Source organism: Salmo trutta, chromosome 3 (assembly GCF_901001165.1).
Source record: "Salmo trutta chromosome 3, fSalTru1.1, whole genome shotgun sequence".
Lineage (NCBI taxonomy): Eukaryota > Metazoa > Chordata > Actinopteri > Salmoniformes > Salmonidae > Salmo > Salmo trutta.
In genome coordinates this window covers 39,327,504-39,346,284 of record NC_042959.1, presented here as the reverse complement: position 1 = coordinate 39,346,284, position 18,781 = coordinate 39,327,504, and the positions used below count along the sequence as shown (strand labels likewise).

Sequence of the window (18,781 nt, the reverse complement as noted above, 5' to 3'; positions counted from 1 at the left end):
TCGGCCATCACAGGCTAGCTAATTTGACACCCACCAAGTTTGGGACAACCTAAACTCAGAATTAGTATTAGAAAAATTGGATTACCTTTGCTGTTCTTCATCAGAATGCACTCCCAGGACTGATACTTCAACAACAAATGTTGTTTTGGTTCCAAATAATCCATAGTTATATCCAAATACCTCCGTTTTGTTCGTGCGTTCAGGTCACTATCTGAAGGGTGCATTTCGTGACAAAAAAATTCAAAATATTCCATTACCGTACTTAGAAGCATGTCAAACGCTGTTTAAAATCAATTTTTATGTTATTTTTCTCGTAAAATAGCGATAATATTCCAACCGGGCAATGTTGTATTCATTCAAAGGCTGAAAGAAAAAAATGGAGTAGTCCCGTGACCGCGCATCTCCAGTCTCACTGTCCCCAGGCTGACCACTCACAAACAGAACTGCTGTACTTTGCCCAGAGACAGCAGACACCCCATTCCACTTTCTGGCGGCTTTAGAGAGCATATGGAAGCCTTAGAAAGTGTCACATTACAGCACAGATGCTGTAATGTCGATAGAGATGCAACAGAAGGACAACAAATTGTCAGACAGGGCACTTCCTGTATGGAATCTTCTCAAGTTTTGGCCGGCCATATGAGTTCTGTTATACTCACAGACACCATTCAAACAGTTTTAGAAACTTTAGAGTGTTTTCTATCCAAATATACTAATTATATGCATATTCTAGTTTCTGGGCAGGAGTAGTAACCAGATTAAATCGGGGACGTTTTTTATACGGCCGTGAAAATACTGCCCCCTATCCCAAAGAAGTTAAACTAAGTTGACGACTTTGTCTTTTTATGATTAGATTGTTTTAGGCGTACAAATTGTTAGTTAGTGCTATCGAGTTTGTAGGACCATTTTTAAATGGTAGAATAGGTCTAAATCCATAATACCGTCAGACTCTGAGCATCTTACATGCCACTGGCCACTTTATAATTCGCTGTGTTTTGTATTTTTGTTTATTTTCCTTTTTTTGGAATGCACTGGTTGCTTTGGGATATCATGCTGTCATAAGGCATTTGATGTAAGCAAATTTAGAATCTGTAGAAGGACTACATTACTCAGTGCTCATTGACTGGATATTCCAAATTACTATGGAAATGATGCATCACAATAGTAAAAACATTTTATGCAACATGCAGCAATCCACAGTAGGCCTATGCAAGGCCTGTGCATGAAATCTTCAACTGCATAGCCTCATGACCATTTTTTTCCCAACTCTCATTTTTGACCGTTTCAGCACAGTTTGAAGCGAAGTAGGTCTATATCTTTGATATAGCCTAGGCTACAGAGCGCGCGTAGCGCCACATTTGCCGTTCAAGGTGATTGCATAGAGGTGTATATTGGGAAATTATATTATTTTATACTTATACAATTGCTCAGAAAAAAAGATTTTGTTGAACAAATGTTTTCTTTTTATTATTGGCAGCCCGGTTTTCAACACCTTTCAATACCTCACCTTATGAGGATAACAGCACTGAGCCGCTTTCAAAAATGTTTTATGAGATTGCAGAACACATTGGGAGGGATCTTGACCATTCCTCCATACTGTTACGCTCGTCGTTTGAATGAGGAGACCAAGGTGCAGCGTGGTAGGCGTACATAATTTCCTTTAATAATGAACACCAACAAAACGCAAAACCGAACGTAACGTTCTGCAGGGCTAGACAGCACAATACAAAAACAAGATCCCACAATCTCAGGTGGGAAAAGGGCTGCCTAAGTATGATCCCCAATCAGAGACAACGATAAACACCTGCCTCTGATTGGGAACCATACTTTGGGTTTATGTGACATATATGCTTGCTTGGAAAATGGCTGTGTGATTATTTTGGGCTGTGTACTCTCCTAATATAATCTAATGTTTTGCTTTCGCTGTAAAGCCTTTTTGAAATCGGACAATGTGGTTAGATTAACGAGAGTCTTGTCTTTAAAATGGTGTAAAATAGTCGTATGTTTGAAAAATTGAAATTATAGCATTTTTGAGGTTTTTGTATTTCGCGCCACGCTCTACCATTGGATATAGGTGAGGCATTGCGCTAGCAGAACCCCTAGATGTAAAAATTAAGAGACTCTGCAGTATTTCGTTTTTATGTGTTATTTCTTACTTAATTAGCACAGGAAATGTTTTTTGTTATTACATACAGCCAGGAAGAACTTTTGGATATCAGAGCGACAGTAACTCACCAACATTACCAGCATTACGACCAGGAATACGACTTTCCCGAACCGGATCCTTTGTTCATACCCCACAGGGCAATTGAACTGATCCCAGTGGCTGTTCCAAAACTCCGCCGGTGGAAAAGAGGTACTCGGAGCAGACTTTTAGTCCGACTCAGGAGGCACATACACCACCCACCACTTCATAGTATATTACTTTCTAATGTTCAGTCTCTGGATAATAAAGTTGACGAGCTCTGGGCAAAAAGGCTGTTCATGGCGTCACATAATATAAAAAATAGGAATAATGTTATAAAGTCATTCACCGTGCTATTGAGAGGGTATGATTCAAGGAATGCAGTGTTGTTTCATCGAACAAAGTCCAAGCAGGAATGCATGATAATGCCCTGCATTACGCACTCCTGCCACCATCATTTACGCACACCTGCCTTCCCTCGTCACGGGCTTCAGGGATATTGGACTCTCCTGGACTCACTCAATCACCTGTTTATTACCTCCCCTATATTTGTCAGTTCCCCAGCTCTGTTCCCCACTGCTGCATTGTTTGTCATATGTCCGTGTTACCCGTGTGCTGACACTGTTCCTGTCTTGTTCTATGTCTGTTCCCGAATAAATGTCTGACTCCCAGTACCTGCTTCTCCTGTCCGGCGTCGGCCCTTACAGAACAAGTGATCGGCATGAATTTTGGGTTGACAATGAGGCTAGTGTCGCTATCATTTTACAGTCAAAATAATGTTAGGAGATTAATTTGCTTACATCTTTTTGTGTATTAATACATTTGGGGGAAGTAGGTGAGCTCAGGGCGAGCATCCCCTTCCAGAGAGACATCGGGGACTATAATATACTCTGTTTCATGGAATCATGGCTCTCTCTGGATATACTGTCCCCGTCCATAGAGACAGCTGGGTTCTCAGTACATCAAGCAGAGAGGAATAAAGAACTTTCCTTGGGAAAAATAAAGGGGGTGTATGTTTCATGATTAACTACTCGTGGTAACATACAGGAACTCACATCCTTTTGTTCACCCGACCTAGAATACCTCACAATCAAATGCAGACCGCATTACCTCCCGAGATATTTATCAAACCGGCAAAACGTCAGTGCAGAGACAAAGTAGAGTTGCAATTCAACAGCTCAGACACTAGACATATGTGGCAGGGACTCCAGACAGTCACGAATTATAAAGGGAAAACCAGCCACGTCGCAGACACTGACGTCTTGCTCCCGATCAAGCTAAACACCTTTTTCGCACGCTTCGAGGAAAACACAGTGCCACTCCCATGGACCGTGAGCTCTCGTTCTCCATGGCCGATGTGAGTATGACATTTAAGCGTGTTAGCCCTCGCAAGGCTGCTGGCCCAGAAGTCCTCCTTAGCCAAGTCCTCAGAGAATGTGCAGACCAGCTGGCTGGAGTGTTTACATACATATATGACTGACCGGTTCAAATCGGTCTTATGTAGCAAAATTTGAAGTTATGATTTTTACATTGGCTAAAATTAGAGACTCAGAGCTACAAAATGGTATATCATACAAAACAGTTGAAGAACAATGGGAAAGTAATTTTGCTTTGAAAGTTGATAAACTTGTAAACTCACTTTTGAGAAAATGGCCTTTGAATGTTTTGGTGCTTCTACTGGAGAGCCCTTCTTTGTCTACACCCATTCAGCATTGTTGATTAGAATGTACTAACAGCAGCAGTCCAGCACCCAAGCTAACTTGCTAGCTACTTCCAGATATATAAGTGAGAGAGAACAGCTCACTGAACATTACCCGCCCTAGCAGAGCTGGTTAGGCTGTTATGTTATCCAGAGTGTTGGTGACTGCAACTGTGCTGTCAGATTGTCCGTTCGTAAATTCAGAGCGTTTCGCGTTCAGAGCACACAAGCGGACGCACTGGCCACTGACTACTGACACTGGTCATATTCAACAGGTGTTGAGCGTTCGTAAATTCATCAGTTATTCTGCGCTTTCTGGCACACTCAGATGAGGGTGCTCTGAAATCAGAGTAGATGGCCAGACTGAATTTACGAACGCACCCGAAATGGTTACTTGCGTAGCGGAGATAGCTAGCTAGGTAAACAATGTACCATAATCACAACTCATGACGTTACTGCCCTGCATGAATCTGCTGGTAGCTAACCAACCAGGTTCAATGTTAGCTAGCTAACATTAGGTTATAGCTAGCCAAGCAAATAGCTCTAATATATGAATAATAAGGTCATACACGTAACGTTAGCTAGGTGTCCAGCCAGCTAACGTTAGCTAGCTAGGTAAACAATGAACCATAATCGCAACTCATGACATTACTACCCTGCATGAATCTGCAGGTAGCTAGCCAACCAGGTTCAATGTTAGCTAGCTAACATTAGGTTATAGCTAGCCAAGCAAATAGCTCTGATATATGAATAATAAGGTCATACACGTAACGTTAGCTAGGTGTCCAGCCAGCTAACGTTAGCTAGCTAGGTAAACAATGAACCATAATCACAACTCATGACATTACTACCCTGCATGAATCTGCAGGTAGCTAGCCAACCAGGTTCAATGTTAGCTAGCTAACATTAGGCTAAGTAAATTACTCTTTCTGTCAACATTAGAAACATGTAACATCTGATAATGTAGCTAGCCAGACTATCTTACCAGTATACATCATTTTACTTTTGTAATTTTCTATTTAACCTTTATTTAACTTTATTTTATTTTAATCATTCATAGTTGGACATGTCTCCTGTTGGATGCCATGGTTGCCCTTAGTTTGAAGATGTAACACGGAAACTGTCATTCTCGAATTCCACTTATTTTAAAACTCAGTCCTCCAGAAAGTGGAGCAACACTTATGTAGTTTTATTAATACACAATACATTTTGAAAAAAACCCGCTTTAGACAGGATTACCTAGGCATACTGACCAGCTCAAATAGACAGAAGCACGCTATATGGCATACCAATCTGAACTCATCCCTCGTCATGTCCAGCCTACTCATTAGCTCAGCCAATCATGGCTTTTTCTTTGGCTAAACCAACTAGGCTCATTTAAATGTAACAACTTTATTAATATTTACAGATGTCTGTCGGTAACAGGGAGAACCAATCTCCAGTGTCTTTAAAGAAAGGATTTAGTATTCTAGGTTGCGTTAGTATTTTTGTACAAGCAAGCAGTAAATGAACTAGAAACAGATATTTGGCGCCATGTATATCTTGATGTCTGTTGCGTGAGAGCAAAATGTGCCTTTGAATAAATTCTCTCATCTGTGATTTATCATGAACATCCAGGAGGATGGACTTTGCTATTAAATGCCTTGGCTTAGTCCTGATGGTTGGGCTCTCAACGAATCACCTACGGGGGGCTCGTTGACAAGCTCCATTACTGCAGTAATTAAAAAAGAAGATTTACTGGTTTTGAAGAAATATAAAAGTCTCTCTTTTTGATTACAATAATTCCACGACATCACCCATGACTGCATGACCACACATGTCTCCAACTCAATCATCAAGTTTGCAGACGACAAAACAGTGGTAGGCCTGATTACCAAAGACGACGAGATAGCCTACAGCAGGGGTCGGCAACCTTTTTTGTGTGGAGTGCCAATTAAGAATTTATCTAACCACTTTATTTTAAGAACATGAAATGTCAGAATAATAGTAGAGAGAATTATTTATTTCAGATTTTATTTCTTTCATCACATTCTCAGTGGGTCAGAAGTTTACATACACTCAATTAGTATTTGGTAGCATTGCCTTTAAATGGTTTAACTTGGGTCAAACGTTTCAAGTAGCCTTCCACAAGCTTCCCACAACAAGTTGGGTGGATTTTGTCCCATTTCCTCTGACGGAGCTGGTGTAACTGAGTCAGGTTTGCAGGTCTCCTTGCTCACACACACTTTTTCAGTTCTGCCCACAAATTTTCTATAGGATTGAGTTGTCCTTAAGCCATTTTGCCATGACTTTGGAAGTATGCTTGGGGTCAATGTTCATTACGAAGACCCATTTGCGACTAAGCTTTAACTTCCTGACTGATATCTTGAGATGTTGCTTCAAAATATCCACATTTCCTCCCTCATGATGCCATCTATTTTGTGAAGTGCACCAGTCCCTCCTGCATCAAAGCACCCGCACAACATGATGCTGCCACCCCCTGTGCTTCACGGTTGGGATGGTGTTCTTCGACTTGCAAACCTCCCCCTTTTTCCTCCAAACATAATGATGGTGATTATAGCCAAACAGTTCTATTTTTGTTTCATCAGACCAGAGGACATTTCTCCAAAAAGTACGATCTTTGTCCCCATGTGCAGTTGCAAACCGTAGTCTGACATTTTTATGGCGGTTTTGGAGCAGTGGCTTCTTCCTTGCTGAGTGGCCTTTCAGGTTATGTCGATATAGGACTCGTTTTACAGTGGATATAGATACTTTTGTACCTGTTTCCTCCAGCATCTTCACAAGGTCCTTTGCTGTTGTTCTGGGATTGATTTGCACTTTTCGCACCAAAGTACATTCATCTCTAGGAGACAGAACGCGTCTCCTTCCTGAGCGGTATGACGGCTGCGAGGTCCCATGGTGTTTATACTTGCGTACTATTGTTTATACAGATGAACGTGCACCTTCAGGCGTTTGAAATTGCTCCCAAGGATAAACCAGACTTGTAGAGGTCTACAAATTTTTTTTGTGGTCTTGGCTGATTTCTTTTGATTTTCCCATGATGTCAAGCAAAAAAGGCACTGAGTTTGAAGGCTTGTTATGGCAAGCCTAAATAAGTTCAGGAGTAAAGATTTGCTTAACAAGTCATATAATAAGTTGCATAGACTGACTCTGTGTGCAATAACAACATGATCTTTGAATTACTACCTCATCTCTGTACCCCACATATACAATTATCTGTTAGGACCCTCAGTCAAGTAGTGAATTTCAAACACAGATTCAACCACAAAGGCAAGGGAGGTTTTCTAATGTCTGGCAAAGAAGGGCACCTATTGGTAGATGGGTAAAAAAAAACATTTTTAAAGCAGGCATTGAATATCTCTTTGAGCATGGTGAACTTATTAATTACACTTTATATGGTGTATCCAGTCACTACAAAGATACAGGCGTCCTTCCTTACTCAGTTACCGGAGAGGAAGGAAACTGCTCAGGGATTTTACCATGAGGCCAATGGTGACTTTAAAACAGTTCGAGTTTAATGGCTTTGATGGGAGAAAGCTGAGGATTCTCTTAAATGATGTTGGATGCGGCTTATGGTAGAGAAATTAACATTTAATTATCTGGCCACAGCTCTGGTGGACATTCCTGCAGTCAGCATGCCAATTGCACGTTCCCTCAACTTGAGACATCTGTGGCATTGGGTTGTGTGACAAAACTGAACATTTTACATTGGCCTTTTATTTCCCCCCCAGCACAAGGTGCACCTGTGTACTGATCATGCTGTTTATTCAGCTTCTTGATATGCCACACCTGCCAGGTGGATGGATTATTTTGGCAAAGGAGATACGTTCACTAACAGGGATGTAATACAATTTGTGCACAACATTTTAGAGAAATAAGCTGTTTGTGCATATGGAACATTCCTGGGATCTTTTATTTCAGCTCATGAAACATGGGACCAACACTTTACATGTTGCATTTATATTTTTATTCGGTGTAAATTAAGAGATGTACCATGGGCCTACATACTGAATTGTGTGTTATTTCCAAGGTTTTCAAACATTTCAAAGGAGGAAAATCTATCCTGACTGATATTATGGCAAATTAAGGCTAGGCAAGGTACATACCAAGTTTCTGGTTTCTACAGCGCACCTATAGGCCAATCGGTGCCGTTTTGTTTTGGCCAAGTCTAGTTTGAGCCGAATTATAATTTGAACATGTCAAGGGGGGGGGGGGGGAATAATTCACAGAATAAGAATAGGTTTCACAGCTTCACAATAGATGTCATATATATATATATACATTTTTACTATGATGATTATTACATCCATTGCACAGTGATCGCTGAACCACTCATTCCTGAATAGAAACCGATGATATGAAACTGAGTGAACATGGTAGAGTTGACCCTTGTCACGTGACGATGGGAAGGGAGGCTCTTATGTTTACACATCAATGCGTGCAAGAGCAGTTGCGAACTGTATGATCTAGCATCATTTAAATGTTTCGCTTTCATTTCTTTATAAATCTAAAATTGCAACTTTGCAAATCGAAAAATTAAAGCGTGCAAAAGGGTAACGACGTTACCGAGAGATTCAAGACCGGAGTTTTGCACTCATAGTGTTGTAGCTAACGTTACCCAGCTAGCATTACATTAGCTTAGGTGTCATGGACGAGCTAGCGGTTGAAGTCAGGGGGACGAGTGGGGCTTTTTACAAGGTGGGTTGGTAACGTTAGCTAGCAAACTAGCTGCTAGTTCTAGTATTTGAATGCGTTTCTGTTGTACAGCGGTGTCCAGTAAATATGTTGCGTTGAGTCAGTCAGTGAGCTATCTTGCTACAGCTAGCTAGCTAGGGGGTAACGCGTCAGGCCCAGACAAGACAGCACAGCCTTATTCTACCAGACGTGCAGCCAATGCTAGCTAACACATCTGAAGTTGTTTCAATAAGGCCATAAATAATTTGAGTTTTGTGTCGTTGGTGGCATATGTTATTTCGTCGAGTAACGTTAGTTTCAGGTGTTGCCTAGTTAATATTGTAACGTTAATAAGACTTGCTATCTAGCAGCAGTCCATGAGATTAAAATCTATTTGGCTTTGACCTCTTGTTGGCTCAATGACTGTCTGCTTCATGTCTTGTTTTTTCTCAACCCTTTTCTCATTTTAGGGATATTTGAAGGATGTTCATGAAAGTGCTGTCACCGTGTCCTTTGAAAACAAGTGAGTGTTTGGTTTCCGGCAACATAAGCCAATTAGCTAACGTTAGCTAGCTGGCGTTCAAATCTAATGTGGACTATCCAGCTAGCCAACTAGGTAGCTACTGTAACTAGTTTGTAGTTACAGTAGTTAGATAAATAGCAACGCAGTATGCTACTTTGAATCAGACCCAGGCATTGAGTAATAGTTAACCACCATGGACTACATGTCTACTATAATTAGTTGTACTTGCAAATAACAATTGGTATCTCTTTTAATTGAACTACAGTGTATGTGCACCGCACACTTGTTCAGTTGTTGATTAATTTCCCCTTGTGAAGTGCCCTGGTTTCATTTGTTTATTTCTATTCTTTCAGTTGGCAGCCAGAACGTCAAATTCCCTTCCATGATGTTCGATTTCCTCCACCCACAGGTTTTCAGAAAGAGATAAACGAGAGTGATGAAGTTGAGGTATGTGCTGTAAGTAATGGATAAGGACTTCCCTCCCACTGGTCAATGTCAATTAAACCTAATACTTTGCTTATTGCTAGTAGGCTAGGTTATACAATGATAGCTATGTGTTTCTTGAAAGCAGAAGGGAGCTGCTGTTTTGTGTTCTTTCTGTTTGGTTATTCACAGGGTTTTGGTGAATGTGTATCGCAAACAATTGAAATGGATATCAGTGAGAATAACTCAACAAGATGTACTTAATCAAATATTATCCACTGTTCTATTCACAGGTTTATTCTAGGGCTAATGATAAAGAACCATGTGGGTGGTGGCTGGCGAAGGTCCGGATGGTGAAGGGAGAGGTAAGTCCAATGCAGCGGTTCAAGCGAGAGTTTGCATTCATTTATTATTATTATGTAGCTATTGTAATCTTATCATGATGATCCCCATGTAAGTCTCTTCTTCTCAGTTTTATGTCATAGAGTATGCAGCTTGTGATGCCACGCTCAATGAAATAGTCACATTAGAGAGGTTACGGCCTGTCAACCCAAACAAGACAGCTACAAAAAACTCCTTCCTGAAAATTCACCTAGATGTCCCAGAGGACTTGCTGCAAATGTAAGTAGGCCTATTCTTCAAGGCTTTTTCAAGTAAAGTACTAGAGTTTTGTTGTCATTGCTGCCGTATGTGTGACTAGTGGTTTTGAGGCTTATGTGTGACTATTGCTATTGGGGCAAAACTGTTTTCTGTTCTTAGGTGTTCGAAAGACTCTCATAAAGATTTTAAGAAGGCAGTGGGAGCATTCAATGTCACTTATGACTCAGACAAAAGACAGCTTGTTATTCTGGTATGTTCGATTCTTTTTCTGGCTTCTCAAAGTTTCACACCTCGGTCCCTGTTGGGTATTGTTTCATACAGTTCCCGCATAATTTCTCTGATTTTTAGTCTGTGAATGAGATTACAACCAAAAGGGCGCAGATGCTGAGCGACATGCATTTCCGGAGCCTGCGCACCAAGTTGTCCCTAATGCAGAGGAACGAGGAGGCTAGCCGCCAACTGGAGGTACTTACAGTTTAAGCACACTCGCAAGTCAAACACATTAGCTAGGTTTCCATCCAATTGGTGACAGATTTTCATGCAAATATTCTAAAATCTGCATAACATTATGCAAACAATATTTCATTGCATTTTCAACTCTACTGATGGCTTTCTCACACAAATGTTGCGTTTATATAGCAAGTGTGCCCACTTAGGTATAGGCACGTATAGCCTACATGAGATTATTATTATTATTATTATTATTATTATTATTATTATTATGGAGAAATATTATTTGTATTTGTCAAACAGCAGCCAATAAGACGCTCAATATTTATTGGAAAGGAGTTTCAAGCTCATCACCTTGTACTTTCACCACCCTCTGAAGTTCGTCGTCATTGATTTCATCTGTAGCCTAATAAACTGCATGCTTTCCCAACTGGTCATTGTGGGAGGACCACACAAGTCCCCAAGTTTGCTTCGATATGATGGTTATTATATAAATATTTACGCATAAAAGCATTTCCACCGACATTTCTCGCGTAATTCATTTTACTGACACAAAGATCCTACCTTGTCTAGCGTGTTTTGTTGACATTTGGAAAGTCTACCGAAACATTTTCTGTTTCCATCAGGCCTGTCATGACATTTTTCTTTTATCCGACATGTACTTTACTCACATAAAAAGATTGAATGGAAACCTGCTTATTGTCTCATATTAAGACAAAGCCATTGTTAGCGTTGTTAACCTCAATAGACTGTCTCTGCATGAGGTGAACTATGGTTAAACTATGCGTGGGGTTATGGTTTGTGTGCAGAGCTCTCGACAGCTGGCATCTAGGTTCCACGAGCAGTTTGTGGTACGAGATGACCTGATGGGGCTGGCCATCGGGACCCATGGTGCCAATATCCAGCAGGCCAGGAAAGTACCTGGGGTCACCACCATAGACCTGGACGAAGAGACCTGCACCTTCCACATCTATGGCGAGGTAGGGAGCTCACCACACAACTAGCACAAATATGGAAGCTCACAAACCTCTACTCACAAGCTATATTTACTTGGTCATACTAGTGATAGACATGAATGTATTTTTATCTCTGCTGGGTATGATTTAATTGCAGGATCAAGAGGCAGTCCGCAAGGCTAGGAGCTTCTTGGAATTTTCTGAAGATGTCATCAAAGTACCAAGGAATTTAGTGGGTAAAGTAGAAGATGATAAAATTGTGTTCTGTTTGAAAAGTCATCAAAACTCAGTCTCCATTTTATCATCATTCATAATCTAATACCAGATCTCCTTTGCCAGGGAAAGTCATTGGGAAAAATGGGAAGTTGATCCAGGAAGTAGTGGATAAATCTGGTGTTGTTCGAGTTCGGATCGAGGCTGAGAATGACAAGAAGCCACCTCCAGTGGATGAGGTAAGTGGCTAGAATCAAATGAACTCTGTATTCACTTTAATTGGTTTCTACTGATGACTTTGGAGCCACTCTGTCCTCATTAGATCCTGTCTGTTTGTTTCTCTTACAGGGCATGGTGCCGTTTGTCTTTGTGGGTACAAAGGAAAGCATTTCCAATGCTAAAGTACTGTTAGACTATCATCTCAACTATCTGAAGGTTAGAAGCTTTCACCTATTGCTTTGCTGAAATTTGCAACATGATTATGTTCCTTTTATGGATGTTAAAATAAATGCCACTTAGCAGAAGCTTTCATCCAAAGACTGAAATCAGGAGTTTGTTTACTGTTCTATTGACTGATGACTTCATCAGAATGATAGGTTCTGCCTAACATTCACTATTAGATATATATAGGTTACTTTTAAATAAGTAAGTTGTTATTGAATACAGTCATGATACAGTCATGTCTCCCTGTAGGAAGTGGACCAGCTGCGCATGGAGCGGCTGCAGATAGATGAGCAGCTGAGGCAGATTGGGGGAGGAGGCCCCAGGGCCCCGGGGACTGGACGGCCTGACAACAAGACCTTCATTGTAGACAACGGTGGCCTGGGCATGATGGGCATGGGCTCCCAGAGAGGAGGGAAGCCGTTCAGCAGGGGAGGAGGAGGCCGTGGCCGACGCGGTGGCCCCTCTTTTACCTCCGGTATGTAACTGGAAAGAGTGGAGTTGTATCTGCAGGTCCATATGGAACAGTAGGCTATGTCCAGAAGGCACTGATTGTCTTCTATGTGTTACTGTATGTTCATACGCAACAAGTTCAGCCTATATGGAACCTTATTTCCTTATTTTTTCACAATACTATGGCTGTATGGGATTGAGTGGAACTTGGTAAATTGGTGATTATTTACAGGATAACTAATTATCGCTCTCACCAGGCACCAACTCTGAGGCTTCCAATGCGTCTGAGACAGAGTCGGACCACAAGGACGAGCTGAGCGACTGGTCTCTGGCCCCCACTGACGAGCTGACAGGGGGCTTCCCCAAACGACCCGATACACGCAAGAGAGGGGGAGGAGGGCCTCGTGGACGGGGAGGGAGAGGAAGAGGGGGAGGCTTCAAAGGTCTCCTATCCATATTCGAACTAGCCTATCTATTCTTACTATAATACCCCTACTGTGCAAGGGCCCCGTTTCACTGTCTGTATATAAATGCATTCGTTGCCTTAGGGTTTTATGTACTGCTGTATGAGTCAGAATAATGATACAATCATTCTGCCGTAATAACATTTTGAGGTCCTGTATATTACCTTGTCTGTCTCTGTAGCTGAAGACATCCAGTGGACTGAGTCACGTTCACGGAATACCAGAGACCCTAAGCTAAGGCCTCAGGAAGATTCTTTGCAGGTGAGGAATTCCAGAAGCAACAGCTGTTCTTTGTTCCTGGCAGCAGCCTCAGTTGCTGTGTCATAACACTACCAGTAGATGTCACCATGTACCATTTCAAGACCTCTGGGAAATGTAGAAAATAATACAATTTGCGCTTTGTAGGAACTTGATTTTGTCATTTGGTCATAAAATGAGCCATTTTGGTCACACGACAGGAGCCGTTTTGCAACTTAGTCAATGATCTCTGACAGAGACTTAACAGGTAGCAGATAATGGACCCTATCAGATATTTATGTAGTTAGTGCTGTATAATAACTATTGTACAATTTATGCTCCCCACATATACAAACCACGACGACTGCCCGAACGCAAGATAGTAATTTTGATGACTCACACGGTGAGTCTACTGTACATGGTAAGCTGGTACACGGCTGAGGATTTTTCTACAATATTCATAACATTTTGACACAATTACATTCTTTATATAAAAAAAAATCGAATTACATACATTTATTTGAGGGAACAGTATCAAGCCAGCAGCAGAGGAAACAAAGTTAAAACTGGGGAGAGTTAGAGAGAATTCTCTTTCGGCTCTCACTGTCTAGCTGGCTAGATTTAGGATATTTACTAGCCCATACCAGCGAAAAACTTTGCTATGTTAGTGACATATTATTGACATATGGCAGTACACAAACAAAATTTAGCTCACTTATTTTGCCAGTTTAGAAAGAAACGGCCACAAATTCATTCAGAAATGGAGGAGGAGAATAGCTGGCATTAGCAAGCTAATGTTAGCTGATAACTCTTGAACAAGAAGCCACTGTGACAACATTTATCCTACGATCAAAAAATAAACTTTCCCATTGAACAAAATCCACAATTCACAGCTCCAAAGAAAGCCTGTCTCTGGGACTTCACCAAAATGACCCCAGATCTGCGATCAGACCAAAGCGTCGCATTTCAATTTAGCCCGCAGGCAGGCTCTATAGAAAACTCCCCAGGCGCCACAGACACTTTCCAATGAGCCATCCACACACACACACACACAGAGAGCCCAAATGCAGACAGCCAGCAGCTCCCAAAACACAATTCATGCGGCAAGCTCCAGAAATAGACAAAACTTTCCCATTGAGCACAATCCACCCCTCTAAAGAAACATGCCTCCTTTCTCCAAAATTTCACCAGATCCACGATCAAATACGTGGCCGACGCGTCTCATTTCAGTTTAGCCCGCCATCTACCCACAGACCCCACATCGGTCCCAGCCTCGGCTCTATACAGAAACATTGACTTCCATCGCGACTCTTTTCCCATAGGCTTGTACTTTCTATGACATCACAAGCAGTTAGCTTTCCACATCTGGTAGACATTTGGTTACTTTGGCATTAATCAGTGTTATTTAGGTGGAAGACATGAGCTTAATGCGGTAGCTCTTTCACTTACACAGTGAAGCCCTGATAATGCTCTGTCTCTGCTGGTGCTGCTGGCTGTTCGGGATATTTTATAAGCCACGTTGTTGGTAGGGACAGTACCCACTTTGGAAAAGCAACGTTTTGCTGTACCCTCCTTCCATTGTTGATGGCCATGGAAGTTCTCAAGTCCTGAAATGTGCCCTGCAGATTGACGAGGAGATGCCCAATTCAACCCCGTCATTCTCACAAATGTTTCTCACTTTTTACAAATTGTTTCATTTGCCGTGGCCATGGAGGCATAGCAAGTGTGTCCACACCCTACTACCACACAAAGCTTGGCCATCTTGATGAATAAAAATGCAATTGTTGGCTAGCTCCATACTACTAACCCACAAGTTTATTTTTATTTTTTACCCACGAGTAGATGAAGGGTGAGCATGGATTTTTATTTCCTCACTGTGGAGCTGACGTTGTGTGATTGTTTCCAAAGTTAGTGCTGATTTGGAGAACCTCAAACCCAACTTTTAGGTCAATATTACAGTATTATACAAATGTGTTTGTAATTTGTGAATGTTTTCTTGGGGTGCTCTAAGTTAGTAATATTTGCATTTCTGGCGTTGAGAAATAGTTGCTTTATGCCCTTTTTAATTTAAATTGGGGAGACATGGGAACAACAGTTCGAGCTCGGACCATTGAGTTTTTCACCACACGACTGACACGCAATTTATAGAAGTGCCGATTAATGGTCATCTGTGGCGTGTGCAAACGTAAAGTGATAGCACATTAGCCGACTCTATTCTCCAGGAGAATCGAATATAAATGCATCTGGCGGGCGGACAGACTGCTCCAAACTCTAATTCACCTGAAAGTGACGCTACTCCGTTGTCCTGCATCTCCCCAATCTACCATCTCATACAGTATCCTCTGGTCCCACAGATCCGAGTGGACAGTAACAATGAGAGGAGTGTGCATGCTGCAGCCAGAGGTCCCCCTGGCCCCGCAGGCGACGGAACTGTCCCCGGAGCAAACCGACAGAGACCCATCAAAGAGCGACCTATCAAGAAGGAGAAGCAAGAGGGCCCTAGTGGTGAATCCACCGCTGTGCCCCCGGTGGTGGTGAACGGGGTATCGTAGATGGGGCCAACGGAAGGCACCATCGTCTTTCACACACACACACACACGTCTCTTTCACACACACCACGCCATCAATCCAGAAGCTTCTTCATTAGAGACACGTTAGGCCAAAGAGGACAGGTCAGGGCTGAAATTAAGCACACTTTGGACAAAGAAACTCCGACAGCAGCATCAGCAGCAGGTGGGTGGGTTACTGTGTACAGGGAAGGAGCCATCTACGCTTTTAGGTGTTAACGGGAGAAGGAAAACTGAGACTGCAGTCTTTTTCTAATTGACATTGTTGACAACTACCTATCAGATGATTAAAAGCTGTGGGGAGAAAATGTGTAAAACAAAAAGAGGGGCCACCTTGATGAATCTGTATTTCTAAAAGGATATGGTTTTCTATCACTTGTTCGTGTACAGTACTAGCCTTTTCTCCGGATAGAGGTTTGGATTGTTTGGTCCTTCCTGCCTTCTCTTTCCATCATGATGTGTTTATGGAGCCGTGGGTCACAGTGGAATATAGAACTCATTACCATGTGAGGTCACGGCTGCATCATTAGCAAAAAAAAAAAGAATAACCCTCCTCTCTGATCTGTGCCTTTATCTCGTGTGGATAGTATCACAAATAGAAGTCAATCAGGGAAGAAGACGACATTGGAAAACAGTAATGGATTTTACTCATGTAGTGAACACACAGCTCACCTTCCAAAAAAAATGAAAAGTTTGTATTTTTAACCTTACGATGCATGTAGGCTACATCTTTATCATTGGTTTTGACATTGGCGAAAGTCAGCAATCTTGAGTTTCCCAAAGCGTTGCTTGGTTTCTGTTTCCTAGTGCTGAATATTGCTTGAATAGGGATGATGATTTTTCTAGCCAATGATAAAGCATTTCTCTTTTTTAAATGGTGGAATGACCATGAATTCAATATCTATCTTACCATAGGATCACAGTGGAGAAAGATACTGAGTTTATTTGTGTGAATTTTTATTCAAGTCTCAACAGATTCATGTCATTTCACACTGGCTACATTTAATGGAGACTATTAGATTCAGATAGGACTCCATATTGTCAACACTGTACAGTACCTTATGACAGAAGCACTTATATATGGACCTTTTAACATGAACTATGTCGAACTGGGGAGCGATATTGAGCACATGGTCCTTTTGCCATACATTGACCAACAATCACTTTCCTGTTGGTTTTTCATTTAAAAGTGTCAATGGGAAGACTGGCGCACACATCTCTCTCCAACCCTAATATATTGTTCATAAGATATTGACAATTGGTCATTAGATTGTAAATTATATAAGGGGGTGCATACTGTATATTATCTCATTTGTTTAAAATACGTTTTTGCTATTGTTTTGGATTGAACTTCAAATGTGCACTTATCATTCTTTTTGGTTTATTTGCAACTACTAAATAATATGAACCATAATAAACAATGATGTGATAAGATTTCTTCAGCAGGTGAATCACATGAATGCTGTCAACAATATTACCAAGTTTAGATAACCCTATAGCTAACTCTGAGTCTAATGTACCTTTGCCATATGGAGGATGAAGTTTAGTCCCATGTTATAACCATATGTCTTATATCGGATCAGTGCTTGTGCATTAAAACTTTAGTTTACAGTTGAAGAAAAAAAAAATACTGTGAGGGTATTCCTAGTGTCTTGTTTTAATAATTTTTGTTTTCTTGTTTACACTCTAAATTGCAACATTGGATGATGTACAGCCAATGGGCATCAGTGAACAGCTGTCTGAGCATCTCTTGTGTTGCTGTTTTTTGCCAATGTCCAATTAGCAAAATTGTCTTTCAGCAGGCTAACAGCCACTGCTCTCCCCAGTGTTAACAGTCAACAATTGAACTGGCCCCAGTCTGACTCAGTCTTTGGGATTTTATATAAATTAGATAAGTATGATGATGAAATTACATAGACATTAATTGAATATTTTGTATTAATAGCAGAGGGGTGGGATAAGCAAAAAAGCTTTTTAAAACAGAAAATGATGGCAGGTTTAGCCCAGTTTAATGGTGCAGACTTGGAAGAGATGTTTGATCAGATCGTTATGAACGGCCTGAGCAATGTGGGCCATGGTCTCTTCAGAATGGCACCATTCATCTGGGACTTTATCTAACCCTGCCTGGGGCATAAATGGTTTACTCAGTATTTGAATGACATTTGTCTATCTGACACAGACAGTAAACTGACAAGATGTTGCAGATCAGCTCACAGTCTACTCTGTTGTCAAGGTCAAGTCACAGTGTTGCCAAACAGACTGTTTTCTAGTTATTTATTTTGGGAACGTATACGATTCAAGAAAAATACAATTGTAAAACATTTCTTCTTGCACACATTGTAGGGTGTTGTGTTTTGAAAGCAGAACTGAAACCAGAAATACTGTAGATAGTGAACCAACTGGGTAGACTGACCTTGTATGTTACACCACTTTGGGCAATATTTTCTTTGTACATATTAGCGGAACAGATTGGGCTTTATGTTGACATTGTCTGGTTATAGTGCAATATATTTTGTATGCAAGCAGTTTCAATAAATAAAGGTTGATCTTCCTCTGCTACTTTAGAGTATTTTATTTATTTTGAGCTCTATATATAAAACGTTGGTGGCTATGGATTGGGCAAGAATTATCATGAAAGTTAAATATTTGTAGCCATATTTCATCCAAGAACAGTAGCTGCAAATATGTAATGATACTTTGAAACGTTGATTCCCTGACTGAAAAGCTGTCTAATTTTAGAATATTAAAGTGTTGCACCCTCTGTAGCCATCAATTATTATCTGACGCTGCTGGTCGTCTATGAACGTTTGAACGTATTGTAAAACAATCTGGCCTTAATGGTCACGTACTCTTAAATTTCTATCTGGTATAGCCAGAAGAGGACTGGTCACCCCTCGAA

At 41.1% G+C, this 18,781-nt stretch overlaps 1 protein-coding gene across 2 annotated transcripts; it reads left to right on the top strand.

Annotated features, from left to right (window-relative positions):
• The first annotated feature begins 8,270 nt into the window (after nucleotides 1-8,270).
• On the top strand, nucleotides 8,271-18,441 carry LOC115175053 (synaptic functional regulator FMR1). Of its 2 annotated transcripts, none has more exons than XM_029734218.1 (15): nucleotides 8,271-8,579; nucleotides 9,026-9,078; nucleotides 9,432-9,525; nucleotides 9,795-9,866; nucleotides 9,974-10,122; nucleotides 10,261-10,351; nucleotides 10,450-10,566; nucleotides 11,361-11,531; nucleotides 11,665-11,743; nucleotides 11,847-11,959; nucleotides 12,069-12,155; nucleotides 12,414-12,639; nucleotides 12,872-13,057; nucleotides 13,260-13,339; nucleotides 15,670-18,441. In XM_029734218.1, exons 1-15 carry the CDS (start codon nucleotides 8,529-8,531, stop codon nucleotides 15,865-15,867), a joined length of 1,767 nt encoding a protein of 588 aa, XP_029590078.1. In that variant the 5' UTR covers nucleotides 8,271-8,528; the 3' UTR covers nucleotides 15,868-18,441. The 2 variants fall into 2 exon arrangements, with proteins under 2 accessions (XP_029590078.1, XP_029590070.1); XM_029734210.1 differs by having other exon boundaries at nucleotides 9,432-9,534.
• Nucleotides 18,442-18,781: the final 340 nt, after the last annotated feature.

Excerpts from the sequence above, each read along its gene's own strand:
- LOC115175053 (XM_029734210.1), top strand. The coding sequence starts at position 8,529 with ATGGACGAGCTAGCGGTTGAAGTCAGGGGGACGAGTGGGGCTTTTTAC. Across the intron at positions 8,580-9,025 it reads CGAGTGGGGCTTTTTACAAG|GGATATTTGAAGGATGTTCA; the intron begins GTGGGTTGGTAA and ends TTCTCATTTTAG. Across the intron at positions 11,532-11,664 it reads CCTTCCACATCTATGGCGAG|GATCAAGAGGCAGTCCGCAA; the intron begins GTAGGGAGCTCA and ends ATTTAATTGCAG.